The 20,470-nt window shown below is 45.5% G+C and overlaps 7 protein-coding genes across 18 annotated transcripts; 4 read left to right on the top strand and 3 right to left on the bottom strand.

The window, feature by feature from the left end:
* Nucleotides 1-1,848: 1,848 nt before the first annotated feature.
* LOC136186407 (uncharacterized) lies at nt 1,849-5,707 on the top strand. 4 transcript variants are annotated; one of them, XM_065973732.1, is made up of 9 exons: nt 1,849-2,015; nt 2,065-2,981; nt 3,059-3,779; nt 3,847-4,111; nt 4,208-4,397; nt 4,453-4,511; nt 4,565-4,678; nt 4,728-5,077; nt 5,128-5,707. In XM_065973732.1, the coding sequence occupies exons 3-9, from the start codon at nt 3,666-3,668 to the stop codon at nt 5,593-5,595; spliced, it is 1,560 nt and encodes a 519-aa protein (XP_065829804.1). In that variant the 5' UTR covers nt 1,849-2,015; nt 2,065-2,981; nt 3,059-3,665; the 3' UTR covers nt 5,596-5,707. The 4 variants fall into 4 exon arrangements, with proteins under 4 accessions (XP_065829804.1, XP_065829806.1, XP_065829803.1 ...); XM_065973734.1 differs by having other exon boundaries at nt 1,849-2,064; nt 2,767-2,981; XM_065973731.1 differs by having other exon boundaries at nt 1,849-2,148; nt 2,767-2,981.
* Nucleotides 5,708-5,965: 258 nt separating this feature from the next.
* On the top strand, nt 5,966-9,718 carry LOC136186405 (tetratricopeptide repeat protein 7B-like). 2 transcript variants are annotated; one of them, XM_065973728.1, is made up of 21 exons: nt 5,966-6,122; nt 6,174-6,319; nt 6,382-6,836; nt 6,900-6,978; nt 7,035-7,183; nt 7,238-7,301; nt 7,346-7,483; nt 7,547-7,630; nt 7,681-7,785; nt 7,844-7,958; nt 8,008-8,065; nt 8,115-8,187; nt 8,234-8,335; nt 8,393-8,451; nt 8,508-8,624; nt 8,678-8,778; nt 8,836-8,988; nt 9,046-9,143; nt 9,197-9,301; nt 9,356-9,447; nt 9,506-9,718. In XM_065973728.1, the coding sequence occupies exons 1-21, from the start codon at nt 5,996-5,998 to the stop codon at nt 9,633-9,635; spliced, it is 2,550 nt and encodes an 849-aa protein (XP_065829800.1). In that variant the 5' UTR covers nt 5,966-5,995; the 3' UTR covers nt 9,636-9,718. The 2 variants fall into 2 exon arrangements, with proteins under 2 accessions (XP_065829800.1, XP_065829799.1); XM_065973727.1 differs by having other exon boundaries at nt 7,996-8,065.
* On the bottom strand, nt 9,631-11,180 carry LOC136186411 (WD repeat-containing protein 41-like). Its single transcript, XM_065973745.1, has one exon. The coding sequence runs from the start codon at nt 11,051-11,053 to the stop codon at nt 9,734-9,736; it is 1,320 nt and encodes a 439-aa protein (XP_065829817.1). The 5' UTR covers nt 11,054-11,180; the 3' UTR covers nt 9,631-9,733.
* Nucleotides 11,181-11,201: 21 nt separating this feature from the next.
* LOC136186406 (EVI5-like protein) lies at nt 11,202-14,122 on the top strand. Its single transcript, XM_065973729.1, has 17 exons — nt 11,202-11,360; nt 11,430-11,505; nt 11,560-11,649; nt 11,709-11,930; nt 11,992-12,108; nt 12,164-12,238; nt 12,294-12,419; nt 12,494-12,532; nt 12,588-12,692; nt 12,746-12,835; nt 12,894-12,991; nt 13,041-13,188; nt 13,246-13,362; nt 13,421-13,609; nt 13,663-13,711; nt 13,775-13,824; nt 13,872-14,122. The coding sequence occupies exons 1-17, from the start codon at nt 11,287-11,289 to the stop codon at nt 13,974-13,976; spliced, it is 1,770 nt and encodes a 589-aa protein (XP_065829801.1). The 5' UTR covers nt 11,202-11,286; the 3' UTR covers nt 13,977-14,122.
* Nucleotides 13,957-16,374, bottom strand: LOC136186410 (phosphatidylinositol N-acetylglucosaminyltransferase subunit A-like). 5 transcript variants are annotated; one of them, XM_065973743.1, is made up of 14 exons: nt 16,112-16,369; nt 15,970-16,060; nt 15,835-15,900; nt 15,657-15,779; nt 15,421-15,596; nt 15,258-15,373; nt 15,092-15,199; nt 14,937-15,043; nt 14,804-14,886; nt 14,655-14,740; nt 14,473-14,600; nt 14,361-14,416; nt 14,204-14,303; nt 13,957-14,151 (listed from the first exon to the last, which is right to left on the bottom strand). In XM_065973743.1, exons 1-14 carry the CDS (start codon nt 16,126-16,128, stop codon nt 14,083-14,085), a joined length of 1,326 nt encoding a protein of 441 aa, XP_065829815.1. In that variant the 5' UTR covers nt 16,129-16,369; the 3' UTR covers nt 13,957-14,082. The 5 variants fall into 5 exon arrangements, with proteins under 5 accessions (XP_065829815.1, XP_065829812.1, XP_065829811.1 ...); XM_065973740.1 differs by having other exon boundaries at nt 14,655-14,725; nt 15,835-16,060; nt 16,112-16,371; XM_065973739.1 differs by having other exon boundaries at nt 15,835-16,060; nt 16,112-16,370.
* LOC136186409 (uncharacterized) lies at nt 15,924-18,925 on the top strand. Of its 3 annotated transcripts, XM_065973737.1 has the most exons (9): nt 15,924-16,386; nt 16,446-16,679; nt 16,746-16,830; nt 17,095-17,357; nt 17,403-17,703; nt 17,764-17,875; nt 17,924-18,104; nt 18,158-18,395; nt 18,443-18,925. In XM_065973737.1, exons 3-9 carry the CDS (start codon nt 16,764-16,766, stop codon nt 18,715-18,717), a joined length of 1,437 nt encoding a protein of 478 aa, XP_065829809.1. In that variant the 5' UTR covers nt 15,924-16,386; nt 16,446-16,679; nt 16,746-16,763; the 3' UTR covers nt 18,718-18,925. The 3 variants fall into 3 exon arrangements, with proteins under 3 accessions (XP_065829809.1, XP_065829810.1, XP_065829808.1); XM_065973738.1 differs by having other exon boundaries at nt 15,924-16,679; nt 16,749-16,830; XM_065973736.1 differs by having other exon boundaries at nt 15,924-16,679.
* On the bottom strand, nt 18,848-20,253 carry LOC136186412 (heparan sulfate 2-O-sulfotransferase 1-like). Of its 2 annotated transcripts, none has more exons than XM_065973746.1 (7): nt 20,115-20,253; nt 19,997-20,058; nt 19,799-19,951; nt 19,656-19,741; nt 19,457-19,592; nt 19,295-19,392; nt 18,848-19,239 (listed from the first exon to the last, which is right to left on the bottom strand). In XM_065973746.1, the coding sequence occupies exons 1-7, from the start codon at nt 20,239-20,241 to the stop codon at nt 18,858-18,860; spliced, it is 1,044 nt and encodes a 347-aa protein (XP_065829818.1). In that variant the 5' UTR covers nt 20,242-20,253; the 3' UTR covers nt 18,848-18,857. The 2 variants fall into 2 exon arrangements, with proteins under 2 accessions (XP_065829818.1, XP_065829819.1); XM_065973747.1 differs by having other exon boundaries at nt 20,012-20,058.
* Nucleotides 20,254-20,470: the final 217 nt, after the last annotated feature.

Below are 20,470 nucleotides of genomic sequence, written 5' to 3'. Positions count from 1 at the left end.
ATATATATACTAGAAGTACATATATGGACCGAGTGTGCATATATATGGACCGGGTGTGCATATATATGGACCGGGTGTGCATATATATGGACCGAGTGTGCATATATATGGACCGGGTGTGCATATATATGGACCGGTGTGCATATATATGGACCGAGTCTCCATATATATGGACCGGGTGTGCCATATATATGGACCGAGTGTGCATATATATGGACCGAGTCTCTCTATATATGGACCGAGTCTCCATATATATGGACCGAGTCTCCATATATATATATATATATATATATGTATGTATGTATGTATGTATGTATGTATGTATGTTGATGGCATCTGCATAAATAGTGAAATGCTGGTGTGACTGAAGATTGCATACGGGCAGGCTTTCTGTGCGTAAATTAGCTAATTTCGCCAATTTTCTTTTTACGTTATCTTTATTAATATCATAAAACTGTAACAAGAAATCACTCTGTCTGTCTCCAAGTGGAGGAAAAATCTGTTTACCTTATGTATGTCAATGAAACGCTTAAATCTGTCAATAAACCTCTTACTTAAATCTGTCCATAAAATGGGGAATTGAAAATGGCAAAAGCGACGTCTTCTTTGAACTTGGCGTATTGGCAATTGTAACGTCGAGTGAAAACCAAATGGAGGGAGCACGTCGACGCCGACAGCAACCGATCCGAAAGACAATCAAAAATGATTTTAGGGCGAACTTGGAAACCGCCAACCGGTATCTCGTGCGCTCCAGTTACAAATGTCAAGACGTTGGCTAAGGTCATGTTGGGTATAGCTTAAAACAGAAAGAAAATAAGTTAGGTTATAGAAATTTGGAGGTTGCTTACATCTTTCTTCAAGGTCCTTCACATAATCCACCCAGTTTTCCATAATTCCTTCCTCAACTTCCCGAGAGCTACTGCCGGACGGCGAATATTGGACTGAAAATAATTCGAGGAAGGCATCGGCACTGAGTGGTTGGAGCATGCGCTCTTCAAGCAAATAAAATCCAAGAGCTGGATGTTGGCGCATAATTTCTAGGGCAGAATACGACTGCAGTCCTGAGCACAACTGATCCAGCTCTGCCTTTCTTGACAGGACAACCTAATGAAGCTTTCAATAAATGTTTTTGATTTCACGCAATGTTTCAAACCACTTACATCGTTCAAGCACGCAAGGGCTATTATTTTGTCATAATCAGAAGATTTCATCAAAGCCGACGGCTTTGAAAATCCTAAGTCATAGCGGAAGTCGTACTCGTCTGATTCCAAAGTGTCTTTTGCGTTATCACACCCGGTCCATATATATGGCACACCCGGTCCATATATGGAAACTCGGTCCATATATATGGAGACTCGGTCCATATATATAGAGACCCGGTCCATATATATGCACACTCGATCCATATATATGGCACACCCGGTCCATATATATGGAGACTCGGTCCATATATATGCACACCCGGTCCATATATATGCACACCCGGTCCATATATGTACTTCTAGTATATATATATCGAAACTACTTTTGTCACATTTGGCGCTTCATAACAGTATGCATCGTACAGTAGCTATAGATTTTTATCTGTTCAGAAAACACCTACCGTCAAGCTCAGCTCTCCTTATCTAGCCTCGGAGCGAGAAGAGTGTGGGACTGAGATTCTCTGAAGAAATTCAAAAGACCCTTAATTAATTAATTAATCTTGTTTAGCCCGATTTCGCAATCTTCAAGAGAATAAGATATTTTCCGGTTTAGTAGGTCCTTCTCGCATCGACGAGGCCCATGGACAGGGGCATCGACAGGCGGAGCACGCTTATACGGGCACTAACACTAATCGTTCTCGTTCTTTCCTCTAAGGAACAAAGCATAGTTCGTTTTTTGAGACAAAATGGCAGCGTCGCTTGACACACCTGAGCCTCCCGAAAGTGCGCTTATCGACGTGTTTCGCGCATGACGCCGATTTGCAGTAGAAACACGTTCGTTATACTAGCAACGTGAACGAAGAAGAATAATGGGTGAATCGAATAAAGTAAACCGAAATGTTGAAAAAAAAGATCCGTGAAGGTACTGGCAATGCGTTCTGGTCAATGCGGGCGAAGAAAAGTGTTCCCACGGAGCGCATACTCCGACTCGCTACTTTACTATGATGTATATGATATTGAACTGTCATGAAAAAAGTGGTCCGGCCAGAAAAGTGGTCCGGGGCCACTTTTTCTTGGTCCCGGACCACTTTTTCGGGCATAAAAAGTGGTCCGGGACCACTTTTAATGCTAGAAAAAGTGGTCCGGGACCACTTTTTATGCCCGAAAAGTGGTCCGGGGGAAAAAAAAGTGGTCCGGGGGCAAAAAAGTGATCTTACCCGTATTTGTCGACGTCAGTTTATTTTGCCTTATTGAGACGTTTGTATCAGCACCCCCCTAATTATTTGGAGCATGCACAAGACTCTCTGCTACGTATTTGGAGGTCCGGACCACTTTTCTTTGCTCAAAGAAAAGTGGTCCTACCTAGCTTCTCCGCACGGAAGCCTTGCATAGAAAAAGATCGTACACGCGTTGCGAAGGGGAGGGAGTAGATGCGCACGAGCAGTGCACTCGCGTATTTTGTCGTCGATCTACATCGCGAAGAGTACGCGTATGAGCAAATTCGAGCCCGGACCACTTTTTGGTAGGCCGGACCACTTTTCGAAGGCAAGAAAAGCCGTCCGGGGGGACCACTTTTCGGGCGGACCACTTTTCTGGTGACAGAACCGTCTGGCTCTCACTTTAGCTTACTGAGATTCTCCTTCATGACAAAAGACATCAGGAGACTTTGGACAGAAGCGCTTCGCTTGTGCCATTGTCGCGTGAAGACGACGCATCGAAGTCGAACAGCATTAGAAATGAATCGTACTAAATCAGGCAGCGCGGAAGGATTGATTGATGGGTGACCGTCTTGCACGTGCAGCTAGACAGCACAAAGAATACCATATGAATTTAACTGAGGTATATAGCAAGAACGTTCGTGTAGCAATTTGTGTAACAAAACTATATAAAAATTTACGTTACTTTTTGCTGTCTAGGGATTCGCTCTCTTCCTTCAGGTTTTCTTTTCCCGATTGGCGCATTTTTTCCCATGCAAGGCGTCTCTTATCCGGAATTCAAGTCGTCGTTTTGGCTCTCTAGCACGTCGAGACAGACGTTGAGCTAATCTAATTGCTTATTCATGTATATACATGTATATATATATATATATACACTCTTCATTGCGTGGAGAATCAAAACGGATCTGCTCATATCATTGTCTCAGGCGGAAAAGATTGGATTAACAGTGTCAATAACTCTTGGTGCTCAACTGAGACAAAGTATGATTCATTTTATAGGTTCATTGAATTAGTTTTACATGATTAGCGAGTCTGAGATATTGCTTTCAAGTCATTTCGTACCAGCCATGTCTCAAAAGGAAACGCCCGCGGACCGGAAACTTGGAGAAATAACCAAGCTTCTTGTTTTGGAAATATAATTAGCGTTCGTCTCTGATAGGAAAAAGCGAACCCAGCGCAATGTGGTTATAACTAATCGAGTTATGTCAGCTCCGGGTGGCCCGCTCCGGGCAGACGATAAGCAGTACGCGGTGAGCGTTTCTGCGCACATACGGTCCGGACCGTTGCGTACCAGTCTCTCGGCGCTATGAGTCTTTTTGTCGGTCTTCTGATAACTGGACTTGCAGTTTTTCTTGCGACTGTCGCAGTCGTCCCGACTGTGGTCTTTTTCACAGGTACGGAACTGAATGAAACGATGTTGGTGAGCTCACTATAAGCGAGCGATGAGAGTGAGTCGCGTTCTACCAGTAGCTTTCAATGTTTTGTAGATAAATTCTACGTGTCACTTTACCGTTTCTCTCTCTGACCTACTGCGATACCTCAAGTTTTCTCCTGACTCAGGAATTGACCTAGGGTCGGCGTTTGCGCTCCTTCCCCGAACTCTATCTGTTCGGCCTCAGATTCTTTACCGAATTATGAAACGTTTAGGGGTGCCAGTGTCTCAGTGGCCCCCCAAAGATGTCGTCACTATAAACGCGACGACTGCAGAGCTCGCTCCTCTTCTTCCACTCTTGCTATCGCCTCCGGCTCAAGGTGTTGTCTCTAATTTAACTAATGACTCGAAGCATTAACTATGCAGTTGTGTGACTAGAAGCATTAACTAATGCAGCTCTTGTGATATTTGTATAGCTAAGAACGACTGCCACGCGGACGCCTCCTACGATCCAAGCAATGGATGCTGCTTCATGTCCTGTTCTCGGTGGAATTGGCTTACTCCGTCGGAAGAGACAGCAGACGAAATCTTGTTTTATACGAACGTCGTTCTCTCTGTTTTAGCAGTGTTCATTTCTACTACAACCGTAATCGTAATCGAAACTCAGTAAGTGACGTCGCACAAGCATTAGTCTAATTGAATTGAAGGCGTTATATTAAAGGCGACGATTTCCTCACATTATGATTGCCTGGTACCTGTGTCTCGCAGTTTCAGTTACAAGTCGGAACTAGAACCACTGTGATTTCATGCAGAATAATGAATAGGTTCTTTAGGCTTCATCGAATTGATAGGCCGAGTAATGGGCAGAGCCAATGCAACGTGCTGCGGCTCGAAAGATCTGGCTGAAGCAATTACCAAGAACAACTGCAATTTTGTTTTCGTTTACAGTAAGGATAGCGACATTGTTACCACCTCTCTGATACTATTTACATCTAGTTATCTTAAATCAGTTCTTCTATTTGGTGACGGCAGTGTGGTTTGTTCTGGGAGCGGCGAACGTTGCCTTTATCATAGGGCTTCCACATCTCGCCGACTCTTTCTTTGCTCATCTCAATCTCATCCACGTCATCGAATCACTTATAGGCTGGGGCCTTCCAGCTGTGCTCGCTGCATTGCCGTATGCTATTAAGGGAAAAGATGCATACAACAGCTTCAGCAGCATATGTTTCACGTGTTTCGTGCGTGACGTCGATTTGCAGTATTACACGTTCGTTCTGCCCGTTCAAATTTTCGTCATTTTAATGTGTTTTCTACTTGGGTGGCTAGCAGTTGCCACTAGGCGAAAGGTTCGATAATTAAATCCTGTGTTACTCTCTGCATCAAATTTGCTTCTTAGCAACGTGAACGAAGAAGAATAATGGGCGAATCGAATAAAATAAGCCAAAATGTTCAAGAACTTGAAGACGTACAAAGGCGCTTTATGCATCTTGTTGGCCTGTCGATCTTCGTGGGACTGTGCTTTGTGATCAATTACTCCATACTCTTTGCCAACAGTGACGTCATCCAAAAGGACATTGAAAGATACTGGCAATGCGTTCTAGTCAATGCGGGCGAAGAAGAGTGTTCCCACGGAGCGCATACTCGCTACTTTACTATGATGTACATGATATTGAACCGTCTGGCTCTCACTTTAGCTTTGGCTGGAATACTGAGATTCTTCTTCATGACAAAAGACATCAGGAGACTTTGGGCAAAAGCGTTTCGCATGTGCCATTGTCGCGTGAAGACGACACAGTCGAAGTCGAACAGCATAGAAATGAGTCGTACGAAATCAAGCAGTACGGAAGGATTGACTGATGGGTAAACCGTTCTTCGTGCACCACGTGACAGCTAGGCAGCACAAAGAATATCATGTGAAACTGAGGTGTAGAGCGTTCGTGTGTAATTTGTGTAACAAAATATAAAAATCTGCGTTACTTTTTGCCGTCTTGTGATTCGCTCTCTTCCTTCAGGCTTTCTTTTCTCGATTGGCGCATTTTTTCCAAGATGTCTCTGATCCGCGAGTTCAAGTCGTCGTTTTGGCTCTCTAGCACGTCGAGACAGACGTTGAGCTGATCCAATTGCTTATCTAGCACTTCATACTCTTCGACAACTCCTAAACACATAGAATAACATCGAGGATACCGACTAAAACTGCTTTACCCTGCAAATCGACCCCGTTGACGCCGTTTTGTTCAGTCATCCTCAGAGAGTCCCGGATAGGTATGACTTCGAGCAAACGGACCAAAGCGACGCTCGCGTTCGAATCGGATCTCGATCGGGCACGAATCGAGCATAAATGGGCTCAGGCATTTGCACTGCTTAAGAAAAAGCCAAAAGGCACACTCAGTGGTAAGAATCCAGTCGACGGGACTTGCTTCGGACCGATTGTGCAATTCGCAGGACTATTCGACGTCGTGTGGGCCGAATCGCAAATTCAGCAGTACACAGCGGAGCATGGACTTGCAGAGAACAAAGGCCTCGAAGCGAAAAACGCCGCACTTCGGGACGCCAAGCAGAAATTGGAAGAAATATCGAAACAGGACAAAGAAAGAGCAGCGAGATAGCAAAAACAGACATGGAATCGATTTACTTTCTTTCTTTTATTTAGAATCAAGTCGTGATCGAAGCTCAGATTCTTCTCTCCAAACTCCTTTTTCTCTTCGGGAGACGCGTCGAATCGGAAGCAATTCTCGCCGGTCTCGATTTGGACGGGCGGTCACTTTGGAATTCGCCCCCGCAAGTTCATTTCGTTCTGCTCGTCGCCGAGGCTCACCTACTCAAGGGCCTATTGCAAGAGGCAAAGGACGAAGCGGCGGCGGCGGAAGAAACCGTCACTGAATTTTACGCCAAGTCGTGTAAACTCGTCCTGGATCATGTCAAGGACGTTGGGACGTACGTTGATGCGAGTGGTAAACCGACGGGATCGCCTTGGATTGGAGTCGGTAGTGGTGTTGGTGGGGGTGCTGGCGGCGGAGGGGGAGGAGGAGGCGATGTACAGTGGCAATTGAGTGGCCTTGTAGAATTGGGACTACTCAAGTTGCCTGTACTCTATCTCAAAGCCGGGTAAATGAGTCGATTGAGAGTGGGACTAGAAAGATCTTTAGTCTTTGTCATCTCCTCTACTAGTAATGTTCATCAGTGCATCAAGCATTTGCGTTCGATTCTTCAAATGGGTGAAGTGGGTCCGTATCGTTCTCTTCGTTTGGTAAAGGAGATAGAATGAGATTGTTCTTTTTACTTTTTTTACTTGTATTCGTTTAGACCGTTGTTCGTGTTCTTGCTCAGACGCTTCTTCGCGGAACGTGCGACGCAACGTACACGCCGCCGGCTAATTTGACGAAGGAGCGCGGAGGAAGTTCGCGTCGCTTGTCTCTGACTTCGAGACAGAGCCTGTCTGGAACGAAGGAACCGTACGTCCACTTGGAAAACGATCACGTTCATCTCCCCCTAATTTAGTGCTTCAGTCCCTTTAGTCCTCGTAATGCTATTGAAGAAACCCTCTTAGTATTGATGCTTCAAGAAGCTATGGTAAATATCTACAGCCGATTCAAGATATTAAACGAGCTTGACAGGTTCATTCGAGGGCGGTCTTAAGCCTCAATCCAAGCGATGTGGAAGCTCGAAAGCAGACGCATCTTGAAGCCACTTTGGTTTATGATCTCTATACTATAGCACTCAGTAGCAGGGAGCAGTATGCCGCTTTAGCCCGAGTCAGTAGACTGATGATACTAGTGTTGAATAATGACTTGGCTCTTTTTTTTATTCATTTCCAGTTCTACGATAGAGCCATGAAGTTTTCGTTTGAAAACGTTCACGTTTGGATTCAATTTGCTTTGTCGTTAATCAGTGCAGGAAGAGTGAGTTATGATTTTTTTGTTTTGTGATCACTGAATTTAGGTGCATTTAGTACGAACGGGCTTTGTCTGTGTTGATTCAATCTCACGCGATCGCTAGCGACAATGCCGTCGTTCTTTATCAAGCTGCCAAACTTTGCGTCAATCATTTGGACAAAGTCAAAGGCCCTCATACTTTCTACGCAACGATTTCAACCCTTCTCTTATTTTCTAAAGGCTTCAGAGGGTATAGAGTTCGCCACGAAGCTGATTTCTCAAAGTGGCAGTGAAGAGTTCGCGTCCAGAGCTCATCTTATTCTAGGCGTGGCCTTATTCAAGAAAGCAGCAAAAGGTAACGCAGTTGTTTGTTGTTTGACGAATCTTTTCAGATCTACGTGCAGTGACAATCAAAAGTGAAGCCGAGACGCTGAAACAGCAGGCGATCAAATCATTGGAAAGGTGACAGAATTTCAGAATTATCTTCCTAATCACATTTATTACACCGTAGGGCACATGAGTTGGATTCATTATGTTTCCAAACGCTGTACCACCTCGGTTTGCAGCATGCAGAGATGGGAACGGTAAAGTTAGACCTCGTCTTTTTGAATTTTCTTCATAGATGTCTAGATTTCAGACGCGTTGAAATGGACCAGAAAAGCATTGGAGTTGAACCCTACTGATGCCAACTGCCTTCGTTTGACAGCTCTTCTTTTATCTGCTCAGAAACAGGTGTTAGCAACGCCGACGTCCTATTATGAGAGAAAGTGAGTAACATTTGATTTTCAGTATACCGAAGCGCTAGCAGTGTGCGACGTGGCCGTCAATGAATGGCCTGACAATTTTGGGTTCGTCTTAGAATAAGACGTCGATTGTCATTAATGGGACAAAAGCATCTTTCTAGTCTACTGTATTTGAAAGCTCGTCTTGAAAAAGTCGCGCTTGGCGGCCACAAGGCTTTGAAAACGTGCAAATTCATGCTGGAAACGTGGAAAGCGAAATATCAAGAAGACGCCGAAGAGTAGGCAAACGCGGCAGTTTGGAACTAATTCTACTAATAGTGCTGTGTGTTAGAGTTCGAGGTTCCGGCCTTCTTGATAAGGTCATTCTGGAGAAGAGGGAGTTGAGCCAATTTGAATTAGCCAGTCTCAGTGGCAGAGACGCTAGAACGGCAAGTAGGAAAGGAAGCGAGCGCATGACGCGACGAGTGCTTGACGAATTCCTTTTTTCAGCGTCTCCTACTCAATCCTTCATGGCTCTTTCGTCGTCGCGGCATGATCTCGCCTCTGATGCCCAATCTGTTCACGTTTCTATTGCTCAGAGCGTTACGAGACCGCGCATGGCTCAAGCGTGGTCTACGCAGGCGGACGTTTGGGTTTTAATAGGTTGGACGAAATAAATGTTTTTGTTATTTATTGGCCGATAAAACTTCTGCTCTTCAGCCAAGTGTTATTTGCAAATGGACGAAGAAACGGATGCGGCGATGTCTTTGAACGAAGCGAGGTTGCTTGATCCTCTTTCGCCGGCCGTTCTTTGTCAGGTATGCATGTAGCTGTAATCCACTTCTTGTAGCGCTAGATTGATTTCTGAAAGAATGGCTTGATGTGCGAGGGAAGGGGAAAGCTCGCAGAAGCAAAAGTTTTCTTTGAGAGCGCTTTGTCGCTGATGCCGGAACACGATGAAAGTTTAATTTGGCTTGTAATCAAACTAGGCCGCTTGCGCATTGAAAAGAAATAATTCTTTCTTGTGCAGGGACTCGTTTGTCTCAAGTTGGGAAACGTCGCTTTGGCGGAGAGAAATCTTCGAGAAGCAATTTTACATCATCCTCAAAACCCTGCAGCCTGGTACGAAAACCCGAAATACATCACAAATCATATATATAGATAATAAATTGAAATGAAGGGATGGCCTGGGTGTCATTTTGCAAAGCAAAGGAGATTCTGCAAGTGCATCCGACTGCTTCTTGACGGCATTGCGGCTCGACGCCGTATCACCGCTACTCCCTTTTTCTACGCTACCACAATCCGTTTAGATACGCATGGCATAATATTTTCTTATAAAAAAAAGTTGAGCGCAACTGCAAATTGAAGAAAAAAATAACTCGGATTAACCGCGCGATACGTACATAGGTCAATCATTCTGGATATGAAATACGGCATCGTCATTCGTTTTCAAGCCTCGACACTGCGTCTCGGTTCGAGCAACTCGAAACTCATCGAATCGCTTTTTCTCTTCCTTATTTCCCTCCTTCCATAGCAACACTAAACTGTCCGTACCGCACGAAGCAAATCCTATTGGCGACAAGTCGACGACGGACAATACGCTACCGGAATGACCGACCAATTCGCCGACGAGACTTGGAGTCTTGACGCTGGCACTAAACGACGCTCGTCGAACCCTGATCTTTCCCCTTGACTGCAAATCATCGAGAGCGACGTTCCACAAACGAATAGTCGCATCTTCCGAACACGTAACGAGAAGATGTCGACTTTGAAGATAAGCGATTCCGTGCACGGTCGCCAAGTGAGCGTTTCGTCGCTGCGCCAGCAGACTTTCACCCTGCGCTCGATTGACGTTGTGCACCTGGAATCCTTTTCCGACGGCGGCGAATAGATGCTCGTCGCCGATAACGAGCAGTTGACTGACTTCGAAAAGAAGCATCTTCCACGTCTCAGTCGAATACGTCTCCTCGAAATTGAGACATCGAACGTGTGAGAGCGTGTGACTCGACCACAGATGAATAGATCCGTCGAGCGATCCGGACGCGAAGAGCTTCTCGTTGACGGCGACGAGACATCGCACCGCTTCGCGATGAGCGTACAGTTTCTTCGTTGACACAGCGCGCAGACGCGTAGTCGGCGATTTTTCTACCTGATACACGTCGAGATGAGGATTGTTCGACGTCGCTGCAATCAGGCGATCGTTTTTCGCGCCGACCAGAGCGACGATGTCGGAATTTTCTGCCGCTCGCGGCAATTTGTCGACGAGTTCGCCTTCGCGATTCCAGGCGCACAAACTCTCGCCTCCCGAATAGAAACCGTCGTCGCATGCGAGAAGACATTTGACTGCGACGCGATGTTCGAGCAACTTCCGAGTCGTTCCGTCGTCGTTCCGCAGTCGCATTTCGCGATCGGCGGAGGCGGTCAAGAGGGGGGCGGGACCCTCGCCAAAGCGAGGGGGAACGAGTAGTAGCGCTGTGACTGGACGCCGGTGAGCGTCGAACGTGCGCAAGCGTCGTCCCGTTTGCGGATCCCAGATGATTACGTGACCATCGTCGCCTGTCGAGAGGAAACGGTTGCCGTCTAATTTCAATAGGCGACGCGTTATGTCCTTGTGGCCTTCGAGGATTTGCACTTCGGTGAAGGGATTAGCAGTTTCCTGGCGTTGGGAGTCGATAGAGATGTAGTCGTCGTCTTTATTGCGGGTTTTGGGATGGTGAATTACGTCCATCTGGCGTATGGGGGCTTCCCGACAGGCGCTTGTCGAGTTGCAGTGAGAAAAAAGTGTGCTAGGCAGCAGTAGAGTCCGCGGCCCTAAGAAATGAAGAGTGAGACGAGGGAATAGAAAAAATTCTGTCTAGGTCTACGGGACTTTGCAATAGCCCGTATCTCCTTACGTTCTTTTCGTGCGATGAGTCGAAGGATCCATTTTGCGTACTAGGAGCGAATTGAGCGCCTGCTGGAATGGATCAGCCTACGAAGGAGCGTATGACCGAAGAGGATGCCGAGCTTTTGGCGAAACTAGAGGAACAGAACAAGTAAGTAGAAAGAAGAACGGAAGAGAAACGACGAAAAAGCGTTCACCTTCCTTTCGCATCTCTTTCTAGGCTAATCGAACGAGATTCTCGCCGAAAGATCGTAGTAAAAGCGAAAGACGTCGTCTCGCATTCGCCTCCGCCAAAAGTGACCCACGCGAAAGAGCGATAAAAATAAAATAAAAAAGATGCCCTTTTTCAGGTGAAAAGCGCGCTGAACCACGCGATCGAACAAGTGGCGAAGAAACTCTCTTCCCTATCGGCCACCTTCCGGAAGTCGTCGAACGTTGACGTAAGTGGGGAAGAGACGAGGTGTTCCTTCATTCATTCGCCCACGCGCTCGCGCATCAGGTAGCGACGACGACGACGACGACTCCTCCCACAGAAGAAGACGTTTATCTTGCGTGGGGCGCCGTTATCGCGAATTGGGACGAGAACGTACAGAAACGGCCCAAGCACGTTCGACAACTGGTTCGAGACGGAATACCGGAAGCCGTGCGAGGTCTCGCCTGGCAACTATTGAGCAAGTCGTTCGATTCGCCGTTGAAGGAGACGTATGGCGAATTGCTCGAAGTAACCTTAGAACACGTGGGAAATTAAAACAATCTAATTCTCTTCCTCTTTTGAAACGCAGTTGTCGTCACCCTGCGAGAAAATCATACAGCGGGATATTGCGCGCACGTTTCCGCAGCACGATCTCTTCAAGGAGCAGAATAGCCTTGGCCAAGAGGCACTCTTTAATGTTGTCAAGGTTTCTGTCTTTTTTTTGGCCGTGGAGGAATCCTCTTTCTAGTTCCTTTGTGCAGGCGTATTCTTTGCATGACAGAGAGGTTGGCTATTGTCAAGGTAGTCCCTTTATTGTGGGAATGCTTTTGATGGCGGTCAGTTTCCATTGATCTTCGTCTGTGACACTTTGCATTTTCTATTTCTCACCAGATGCCGGAAGAAGAGGCGTTTAGCGTTTTTGTCAAACTGATGGAAGACTATGGAATGCGTCCTCTCTTTACGCCGTCCATGGCTCACCTCAACCTCTGCTTTTATCTCCTTGAACATCTTATGCAAGTCAGTACTGTACTATCCCCAATGAGAATCTTTATTTGCGTCATTCGCTTTTTTGCTTTTTTTGTTTTGTAAAGGAATCTGTTCCGGATCTCTATTTGCATTTCCAAGCCCAGGTTAGCTAAACAGAGGGATTTTACGTGCTTCTGATTTTATTGTTTATTTTCCTAGGCATTCTATACGTCCTTGTGGGCATCGTCGTGGTTTCTGACCATGTTTGCAACGTCTTTGCCCGTACAGTTGGTTTTGCGAATAATGGACCTTTTCTTTTTAGACGTATGATTTAATATGTGAATGAAAAATTATTACTATAGTGTTTTTCTATTAAGGGTATGGAAATATTGTTCAAGTTTGGCATTGCTTTATTGGAGTGCAGTAAAGCCCAGCTTCTTCAGCTAGACATGGAGGGAATGCAGAAGGCGAGATATTCAGAAATCTAATTGTCATTATTTAATTACAAATGTTTTGTTTTATCAGCATTTTCAAAAGGAAATGCGTGCCATTCATGAACGCAATCCAGAACAGCTCATCGCAGTAGCACTGCAAGTTAAATATAATACCAAAAAAATGAAAAGGTTTATAACCAATAAATGCTATACTTCACACATTTTGATATTCATTCAGAGTCGAACGAGAGTACGAAGCAATGCGACTAAGGGCCACGCAGGAATCCGAAGAAAACACGCGGCTGCGGAGTGAGAATCGTTTGCTTCAGGACCGGGTCACTCACCTTGAATTGGAAAGCTCTTCATTAGCTGGAAGGCTTATAGAAGTAAAGCATAGAAAAAGAAGTCAAATTGGTCTCACGCAGTCGTGAAAATATTTTTAGAGGCAAGTTGATTTGGCTCAAGAAGCGGAAGGTATATTTGTACTGAAACGAGAGTTAGCTGAGGTGACCAAAAAGTTGCGAGAGAGGGATGAGAAGGTTGTCGAACTCAAAGCAGCTGTAAGTAGATTGACGTAACAGTCAAGATATTTTCTTACGCTGAAGGGGTTTTGGATAGGACGAATTTTTGTCTTCTTTGAGATCGAAAGGTGCTAAGGATCTACTTGGTCTTGTGGACGGACAGGAAGTGACGTCAGATGATGTAATGAAGTTGCGAATGGAGATTGAAGTGCTCAAAAAGAAAGACAGAGAATCGCAGCGAATTATCAGGGAGCTGCAAGACGAGAAAATTACGTTACGAAGAAGGGTCAGAGTGCAATGATATTTCGAGAATACAAAGGAATTTTAATCTTTCTTCAGCTAGCGCTTGAAGAATCTGACGGTCTTACGTCAGAGAACGGCGCAGAAAGTCGGTCCTTATTATTTTGGCTCATCTTTTTGATATTTAATTAATCAATACTGTATTTTACAGAAGTTGAAGAGTGGAAGGACGTTGGTGAAGAAATTCCGGAGAGTGAAGGCGTGAGTACATTTAGAATCCGTTTTTCTAATTCTAATAGGTAATCCAGACTCCGAATGGAAAGGAAACCTTGAAAGATCTAGCTGACAGCGATGACGATGAATTCGATGGGACTCGGGATAGCGAAGAGTCACTCGAAAAACAATGGGTGTAGTGTTTAATTTGTACATAGAATCCAAAATTGCGGACCATTTTCGCTAGCAAGAAATTTTCTTTCAGTAATCAGTGCACCGTAAATTATTAGCAGATGCGCAACGTTATTATATACAGTGATGAAAATACTTTTTGCTTTTTGTTTGAGGCTTTGGACTTGGAACAACGTCAATGTCCTGAGATGTCGAGAAAAAGATAAGAACACGCTTTGCATGCTTTCTAACATACTTTCTCTGGCCGTAGAAGCTCAAGAAGCCAAAGGAAGAAAACCTCTACGATCACAACCAGTCCATAGAAGACTCCGGCAATTGGTCTTCCGTTGCGATACCTTCATACAACACACAAGAACAGAAGACATACTACTTCCTACACCGCATTCATCTACCTCTGTAGTCTTTCTTGCAGTGTGTACGCCGGCTGTCCTGCCACCAGATCATACACCTGGATTCTATATATGTACATACGTGCACTCTCATTTTCATAAATCAATTATTGACCTTTTCTGTTCTAGCTGCAACGTCTTTCCACTGATACATTTTTTCTACTCGCTCGTGGGATTCATTCGGCTGCAAATGCCGTCCTTCTTTGATCATACGAATTGCGTCGTGGAGGGCGTCCGTCAGAGCTAATTTGAGTGTATACAAGGAAAGTAAAAAAGTGAGATTCGTTCGGCTCTGACCTTGGACTCTTGGCTCTGCCATTAGAATCATGTCACTTGGAAGAACTTCAGGAACGCCGCCCACTCTAGTGCTGACGACAAGCAGCCTTTCATTTTGTCAACAAGTCAACTCAACCGGATTCTATTTTTTTAATAAATTAGACGCCTACCCGCAGCTGGCAGCTTCAACGATTGCAATGCAGAAGGCTTCCGTCAACGACGTATTCAAAAAAATGTCTCCCTTGACTAGGACCTAGCAGGCAGCGTAAAGCGACGACGACATTGTGTACGCGTTCGACTAACGTTTCTGACGTCGTCATGACTAACAGCGCCCAGGAACTGGACTCGATTAAACAGCTGCTCCTGTTCGCGCATTTCTTCAAGTTCAACCCTTTTGGGCCCATCACCTCCTAGGAGGAAGGAAATAATACAGACGACAACGTAGCTCTATGACTTGCCAATAATGAAGTCGACATTCGTGTAAGAGGAACAAATTGCTGGAATGATGCGCGCTAGCAAATCCATTCCTTTTCGATAGACCAAACGACTCATGACAATAATTGTAACTGTAACAAAATGGGACACATAATAATGATATCAACGCAGCAAAAAAGCACAACGTACCCCTTTTAGGATTTCGCGCCAACGGGTCTGGGATGAATTGCGTTGTGTCTATGGCATTGGGAATAACTGATACATTTCCAGGAGATAAGGCCGCTCTTAGAACCGTGTTCTCCTTACTGTACAAAACCCTATAACGAGAAAAAAAAGCTGATCTATTTTCTACCTAGTATGGGAAACGCAGATAACGTGATGAACATCAGCTAAAGATAGCTCCAGGAACTTGTTTGTTATAATGGAACTGCCGTCGGCGAATCCAAATAAAGAATGGTCAGTGAAAAGGGCTCTAATTCCCAACGTTCTCGCGTGGAGAATCCCTTCCTGACCGAGAACAGAAAAGGCCTGAAGAAAGGTTTCTAGCACAACCACAACTCGTAATTCAACATAAACGATCGAACTAACGGAATGAGAGTGGAATATCGTTATTCTTTCCCTAACGAGAATATCCCTGAAGAGAGGAAGTGTGGTGACCACCGTGGGCAGCGTATTTTGGTTGTAGAAGGTGGTCACCGGAAGATAGTAGACCTTCGCTCATGAATATTAACAACAGCGCCCAAACATGGGACATATTTGTGGCGACCTTCAGGAAATTGCTCAGGTAGCGAATTCCTATTCTGTCGCCGTATGCGTGCGTCACGATCACGATCTTGGACCGCAGACGGGGCAGAGAACAGGAAATGAAATAGCCGTTGCGAATTCTGTTTTGACTGCGCACCTTGTGACCTCTTTCGATGAGGCACTGAGACAACTGGTATATGTGAGTCTCTACTCCCCCCACGTTAGGATAGAAAAAATCCGACACCATGCTGAAATGCGAAAATGAACCGTCGTCCTCTTCACGCCGTACTTTTTCTTACCAAACGTTGTGCGACATCTTTGATGACGTCGGAAAACGCCCGTATAAAGAAAGAAAGCTCTTGCGAAACGACGTGGTGCGCCGGACGTGGTACCGGACGTGGTACACAAAGCTCGAAGTTCAGGAAAGCGTGGTACCAAGTTCGAAGTTCAGGAGATGCCCGAGGCTCTGGACGCGATTTTTATCGATTTTCCACGCTATCAGACACGCTATCAGACACGCTATTGTACGGTCTAGACGTGGCTTCGAGTCATGCGCCCCGCTCCGGAGATTCGCGTAGGTACACTGATGTTCGAGCGCCTGATCAAATAACGAGAACTTTCCAAAAACCGTAGCACTATGACGCACACGCGGAAATCAGATTACGCTTTGGACAACATATGCGCACAAATCGAGGAATCGGAGCGGAAATTCGATTATAAACGATCTCTCTGATTTGCTCTAGCTAGCTCCTCCTTTCGCGACGGAGCTCTCAGTAGACTGGCGACGCGACGCGCAACTCCGGGCTTATTTTCGTAGTCGCCGCGGAGCGGATCTCTTGCACACCCGGTACTCTCTTTTCCTACACGGTCAGTGACTCAGTCATAATACCGCACGGTTGACTCACCTTCTTTCCTCTTCCTCTCTCCCCACAGCAGCAACGGCACGCAGTGATGACTCAAAACTGCAGGAGCAAGAGCAGTAATTTTCCCACTATCATCTTCGTCCTGTTTACTTTAGGTAGTGTAAATGACTGTATAGAACGACTTTGCCTCTCTACAAGTATAGAAAACCCTCGCTTGTATTTCCTGCAAGGTCCCCTCCCGTTTCCGGGTGTTCGCAAAATTCTCCTTTCCTCTCAGTCCCTCTTACACAATCTGCATTTATCGCGAGTGACCAGTCTAGTTTGCGTTTAGCTAGACGTAGATACTCTCACACTACTTGTTTATTATTCGTGCCCTTCGGCAGTGCGTCCTTCCGTGAACGACGATCTTTCGTTTTCAGGTGCATTATCTCACGCCTCTCCCAGCGGCCCTACGAAACCGTTGGTACCTGAGTGTTTACCGCACGAGATGCGAATTCGAGCGCCGGTGGCTATTCGCTCGGACGGACGAGTGACTCTCCGCGATCCAACGTGCAATTATACAAACTACAAAAATCCAACTCTTGGTCCGCTGATAGTATGGAGAATTGACATTAATTCTCAGCGCCTTTGTGGCTCTTCGACAAAACAGGAGGGAACAAAATTGCTGACGTTTTACAATGATGTAAGCAACAGATCCTCGTTAAAATCTGTAACAAGTTTGATGTAGGTTATTGTCTACAATTCGACTAGTGACGGTCAAAATTCTACGGCGCTACATCGATATCCGATTTCTTGTACCTTTTACACGGGGCTTGGCAATGGGGGAAAAGAGAGTTTTTCGACCCCTCACTACGCATATTTTCCGGAAGTATCCCTCTACAAGATAAAATCAAACACAGCTAGCAAAGCCCGTAGTGACTGCTTGAAAGAAAAGCATAAAATATTAACAATAGAAAACTACGTTGAGAAATGGAATGCAAATAGCGAGCACAGTTTGTGCGTTCATTGGAAAAATTCTGCAATTAAAAGTCTGATACATATGCGTCGTTTGAGTTAATTAGGTAGTTAAGTAATTTATTGTGTTGTAGCTGAGGTGGTTCGGGATTGGATGGTTGTTCAAGAGTGCTTTGCTCATTCGGACAGAGTACCGGTAAAGGATAAGCTTGCTAGAGGAGATTATCAACGCATCCTTCATCGAGGGTACATCATATAATGTTACGGTGTAGTAGTTCAGATTTTTTCTTGTAGATGTCCGGCTAAGCATGCAGAGGACGTCGTCTACTTCAAAGACAACAATCCCTCAGAATTTACCTTCTGCTTTGATCTCAGCACTCAATATCTAGCCATGTTTACCAAATACACGTTTTTGACGTGCCAAGTCGCTCTTTGTTGGCCACATAATCACGGTCACATATTCTATTTACCAAAGGTGCGTACAGAGATATGAAAGGTCTGGCAGTCGTTATCGATATGTTTCCTTAGTGTCCTCTTCATCACAACAGTGGATGCACTCCAATGAGCGAACCGGTGCCCGTGAACGCGACGTACGAGTTTACCATTCCTACTGCTTTTTACATATTTGAGCGTCCCGAAGAACCAAGCGATTATGGGTCCGGAGATCCGTCATTACCGCCGCCGCCGCCGCCCCCACCTTGTATAAGAGGAAAAAGGATTCGCAAGCGCAAATGTCGACCGCCTCCACCGACTTCGGAGCCATCCAGTGAGTCCTCATTTCAGAAACGTTTTTGAGACAAATGCGCATTCTAGGTCAAATAACCGAAGAACCAGAGGATGATTCCAACCGCATTTCGTCTGTCGTCTTAGCCTTAGTATGCATCTCGTGCTTCTTTTGCGGCTTGTTCATCACGGGCGCTGCGTGGGTTATCTACAAGCACAGAAAGGTGATGCAGAGCCTCAAATCAGAAGACAGCAGCATAGAATCGGAGAGCCTGTCGGACGAGCAAAAGAACGAGAGCACAACAGAACCAGCGTCTCAATCACCCCCGCCATCGGTATCGTCGGAAACGACCGTCTTGACGTAGCAAACATTGCACATGCAGCCATCACAAGGTAGATGGTACGCTGTGTACCAGAGAGCATCAAGGTCTGCCCCTTCCGCAGAAACATGAGGAGTATGCTAGCCTTTCGTCCTCCCCCTCCCCTTTTTGTCTGTTCTTCCACTTCATGGTTTTATTTTTTCGAAGTGGTAATTCTTACCCACGAATACCCAACTATCCTTGCTACGTCTAATTGTTCGAGTCTTAATATCCTCAAAGACACTCTTCGCGTACAAATAAAAGTCGTTCTCCATCTCCCAAATCGGATTCTTTTTGAACGTTTCAATTGTCTCCGCTGTCACCGGATCTTTTTTCACCGTCTTCCGCAAGTGGCCTTTCTTTTGCAGATTTTTTGCATAAAGTGCCGACGCCCCTTTAAAAAATCGCGGCAAAACTGCTTCCAGAACGGCAAGATATTCGGGAATTTGATCTGTAAGACCAACTGCTAAATACTGAGTCACCAAATGCTCCTTGGCTTTGTCTAGAGCCCACTTGTTACCAGGCTGCCTAAAACAAAACATCAGATTTATTCTTCAATTCGGAGAGAGCACCACCAGTGTACCAGCATGCCGGTTCTTGGCCACAGAAAAAAGGAATTTGCAACCAGAGTTTTTCTGGTGCACAGTCGCTCATTTTTTTCTTCACACATTGATCAAACGTCTGTCGGTTTCGCCCAATACAAGTACGCGAATCAGTATGTACATACGTACAGTAGTAAACTTACAGTTTTATCGCCCATTTTGCTTCGGCTCAAGTATGGACGAAAGTCGTCGCCATACCTGAGGAAGTAGTAATAAGACACCAGTCGTTCCAAAGGATCGCGCACAATCTGCAAATAGATTGGCTGTGGAACGCCAAACCTAAATTATGATGAAATGCATCCGTTTCCAATCATAACGAGAAAAGCTGAAAAATCTGGTCACCTTGGAAAATCAATATAGGACACATGGCCATGATAGAATCCAGGCAATTTTTCTGTCCACGCGGTAATATTGTGTGAAAAGTGATACTAGTACAAGGAGTGCCGAGTACGTCTCTTTATTTCCCCCTTCTGTATCTCTCTCACCTGATCAGCAATTGACATGACTTGAGAATTTTTAGTGGTGTTCAAGTGAATAGCATTGAATTCATTTTTCGCGCACAGAGAGTATACGAGACCCATAAACGTCGTGCTGCCCGTCTTGGGAACTCGATTGTACATGACGAGGCTTTCGGTTGCCTGGAATCCATGACGTCATCAAACACGTAGGTACAGATACCGTACTTCTCTCGTAAGTACTTGGGAGCCAGTTGTCATTGCTTTAGTATTCACAAAATTAGACATGCCTGTCGAAAAGTGAGCGCGTGACGTGGCGAGGTTTTCGCGAGCGAAAATGCCTCACTTGTCGATCGAGATCGGCTTTCTGTTCGTTTCAACGACACTATCGCTGATTGAAGATTCATAATTTGTAATTCTACTAAGCAAAGCGCAACGAGCGCGAGTAACAAGAGCACAAAGGGGCTCTTCATCCTGACGACAAAACCGCATCCGGGTTTTGCCTAGCTTGTTACGGGAGTTTTTGCCCTCAGATCGAGGCCTCGCGCTGAGGCTTCCACGCGTCTACGCTGAGTGTCTGAGTGCGCAGGGCATGATGTTCGGGTCCTGATGTTCTCTTCAAGATCAAGGTTCTGTAGGTACGATGTAGGCAGACGTCCAGTATGTAAAAATCCGCGCACACTTTCTAGGATGTCCTGTCAT

This window comes from Oscarella lobularis, chromosome 4 (assembly GCF_947507565.1).
Source record: "Oscarella lobularis chromosome 4, ooOscLobu1.1, whole genome shotgun sequence".
Lineage (NCBI taxonomy): Eukaryota > Metazoa > Porifera > Homoscleromorpha > Homosclerophorida > Oscarellidae > Oscarella > Oscarella lobularis.
The sequence above is the reverse complement of the archived record's forward strand: the minus strand, read 5'-3'. Positions and strand labels throughout refer to the sequence as shown.

Bases quoted from the DNA above. Each gene is read 5' to 3' on its own strand.
- LOC136186407 (XM_065973732.1), top strand. From the start codon at position 3,666: ATGAGTCTTTTTGTCGGTCTTCTGATAACTGGACTTGCAGTTTTTCTT. The intron at 3,780-3,846 runs GTGAGCTCACTA...AATGTTTTGTAG, and splicing joins AACTGAATGAAACGATGTTG to ATAAATTCTACGTGTCACTT. The intron at 4,398-4,452 runs GTAAGTGACGTC...GTTATATTAAAG, and splicing joins GTAATCGTAATCGAAACTCA to GCGACGATTTCCTCACATTA.
- LOC136186405 (XM_065973727.1), top strand. From the start codon at position 5,996: ATGACTTCGAGCAAACGGACCAAAGCGACGCTCGCGTTCGAATCGGAT. The intron at 6,979-7,034 runs GTAAAGGAGATA...GTATTCGTTTAG, and splicing joins CGTATCGTTCTCTTCGTTTG to ACCGTTGTTCGTGTTCTTGC. The intron at 7,484-7,546 runs GTCAGTAGACTG...ATTCATTTCCAG, and splicing joins AGTATGCCGCTTTAGCCCGA to TTCTACGATAGAGCCATGAA.
- LOC136186411 (XM_065973745.1), bottom strand. From the start codon at position 11,053: ATGGACGTAATTCACCATCCCAAAACCCGCAATAAAGACGACGACTAC.
- LOC136186406 (XM_065973729.1), top strand. From the start codon at position 11,287: ATGGATCAGCCTACGAAGGAGCGTATGACCGAAGAGGATGCCGAGCTT. The intron at 12,239-12,293 runs GTCAGTTTCCAT...ATTTCTCACCAG, and splicing joins TGGGAATGCTTTTGATGGCG to ATGCCGGAAGAAGAGGCGTT. The intron at 13,825-13,871 runs GTGAGTACATTT...TAGGTAATCCAG, and splicing joins AAATTCCGGAGAGTGAAGGC to ACTCCGAATGGAAAGGAAAC.
- LOC136186410 (XM_065973739.1), bottom strand. The intron at 15,597-15,656 runs GTTAGTTCGATC...ACCTTTCTTCAG, and splicing joins CGATATTCCACTCTCATTCC to GCCTTTTCTGTTCTCGGTCA. The intron at 14,741-14,803 runs GTAGGCGTCTAA...ACAAAATGAAAG, and splicing joins GTTGAAGCTGCCAGCTGCGG to GCTGCTTGTCGTCAGCACTA.
- LOC136186409 (XM_065973737.1), top strand. From the start codon at position 16,764: ATGACTCAAAACTGCAGGAGCAAGAGCAGTAATTTTCCCACTATCATC. The intron at 17,704-17,763 runs GTCTGATACATA...ATTGTGTTGTAG, and splicing joins GAAAAATTCTGCAATTAAAA to CTGAGGTGGTTCGGGATTGG. The intron at 18,105-18,157 runs GTGCGTACAGAG...ATGTTTCCTTAG, and splicing joins ACATATTCTATTTACCAAAG to TGTCCTCTTCATCACAACAG.
- LOC136186412 (XM_065973746.1), bottom strand. From the start codon at position 20,241: ATGAAGAGCCCCTTTGTGCTCTTGTTACTCGCGCTCGTTGCGCTTTGC. The intron at 20,059-20,114 runs GTGAGGCATTTT...ACTTTTCGACAG, and splicing joins AAGCCGATCTCGATCGACAA to GCATGTCTAATTTTGTGAAT. The intron at 19,952-19,996 runs GTACGGTATCTG...CATGGATTCCAG, and splicing joins CCCAAGTACTTACGAGAGAA to GCAACCGAAAGCCTCGTCAT.